Source organism: Miscanthus floridulus, chromosome 8, assembly GCF_019320115.1.
Source record: "Miscanthus floridulus cultivar M001 chromosome 8, ASM1932011v1, whole genome shotgun sequence".
Classification (NCBI taxonomy): domain Eukaryota; kingdom Viridiplantae; phylum Streptophyta; class Magnoliopsida; order Poales; family Poaceae; genus Miscanthus; species Miscanthus floridulus.
In genome coordinates this window covers 147653141-147654808 of record NC_089587.1, presented here as the reverse complement: position 1 = coordinate 147654808, position 1668 = coordinate 147653141, and the positions used below count along the sequence as shown (strand labels likewise).

Below are 1668 nucleotides of genomic sequence, written 5' to 3'. Positions count from 1 at the left end.
CGCAGCTCTCTGTCGTCCCACCGCCACCTGCAAGATGAGTTCGTGGAAGACCCTCTTGGTGGCCACCGCGGCCCTCGCCACGCTCCTCGCGGCCGACGCTACCGTGGAGACGACGTGCAAGGCGGCGGCCGCCATCGACGTCCGCATCGACTACGGCTTCTGCGTGTCTGAGCTGAGCAAGCACCGCGACAGCCCCGGCGCGGACACCTGGGGCCTGGCCAAGGTGGCGGCCAACCTCGGCGTCAACAACGCCGGCGGCGCAGTCCGCGAAGTGGATGCGCTGCTGGCCAGGCCGCCGGGCACGGGCGCGGACGACGCGAAGGCAAGGGCGGCGCTGGGGCAGTGCCGCAGCCTCTACTTCGACATGGAGCTCGCGTTCGCGGGGGCGCACGACGAGATCGACGCGCGTCAGTACGCGGCGGGGAAAGAGATGGCTGTGGAGGGCATCGCGTTGGCGCGACGGTGCGACGCCGTCTTCGCCGAGGCCAGGATCCCGTCGCTGCTCGCACGGCGCGGAGAGTACGCCGAGCTGATCGCGGTGCTGTGCATTGCCATCACCGACCTCATCAAGTGATCCAACCAGAGTGCATTCTTCAGTCTTGTATACTAGGCTCGTAGCAAATAATAATCGGTACTATTTGTGAAGAGTGAACAAGGGCGTGACTTCTTTCAATAACAATCCTGGTTTAGGCTTGTTTCCTTGATTTCTTGTAATACAGAGGCGTTCAAAATAAAGCCCCGTTCGTTTCACAGGAAATGACTACCAGAAAAAATTCCAGTCAGGAATGGTAGTTAATTTATACAAGCTTTTATTACCTGGAATGATTCCTGGCCACGTTCATCTCAAACCGAACAGGCCCTAAAGGAGATGCTACTGAGTAGAGCTATGACTTCGGTTGTGCCACTTGAGGACCAATCGTGGCAGGATCTTTTAGCATAGCCTACAGCACGGTATGTCACGGAATATTTAAACCGTGCTGGTACGACACGAAGGCAAGGGGCGTGCCATGGCAAGAATCTCGGTACCATGGGCTGTATGTCTCAGACTCATATTTTGGACTATGTTTGGATTAGCACAACACCAAAATGAGACATCTATAGTGCTACAATATGATTTCCATATATTTACTGTACTACATCCCATCTAATTTTGAATAGATTAAAAAATTATTAAAGCTTTCATGAAAATATTACATACAAAAAATATTTTTTATATCACGAGTGAAAAAAAACTAGCAAAAATATTTTAAGAGACGTGCTTAGGCCGGCACGATACAAAGACATACCGACGTTGTATGTGCCGTGTTTAGACCAAAATAAAGACTTATCTTGCCGGGCACGACCTCAACCTGCCTTTCGTGTCTAGAGAGCCTGACCTTGCAGGTTTTTTCACGTAAAAAATGGGACGTAACCAGTCGGCACCGAGAACTTTGCCGAATAGAAAACCTCCTATGATTAGTGTGGGCCTTACTAGAGCCGTCGGACTAGTCTTGTTTTGTCACGTGAGAAGTTTCAGGAGAAAATAAATTAGACGATGTTATGATTTTGGATGAAATTTTAAAAAAACATAGTTTACAAACCGATGAGAACCTAACATAGGGGCGTGTTAAACTCCTGAGGCGAGAAGTTTCTGACCAAAGGATCCCTCAATCGATCCCTCCAAGATCG

General features: G+C 50.7%; 1 protein-coding gene across 1 annotated transcript; it reads left to right on the top strand.

Annotated features, from left to right (window-relative positions):
• Positions 1-574, top strand: LOC136477336 (pectinesterase inhibitor 8-like). The gene has a single exon (XM_066475460.1). It carries the CDS (start codon positions 35-37, stop codon positions 572-574), a length of 540 nt encoding a protein of 179 aa, XP_066331557.1. The 5' UTR covers positions 1-34.
• The last annotated feature ends 1094 nt before the right edge of the window (positions 575-1668 follow it).

Excerpts from the sequence above, each read along its gene's own strand:
- LOC136477336 (XM_066475460.1), top strand. The coding sequence starts at position 35 with ATGAGTTCGTGGAAGACCCTCTTGGTGGCCACCGCGGCCCTCGCCACG.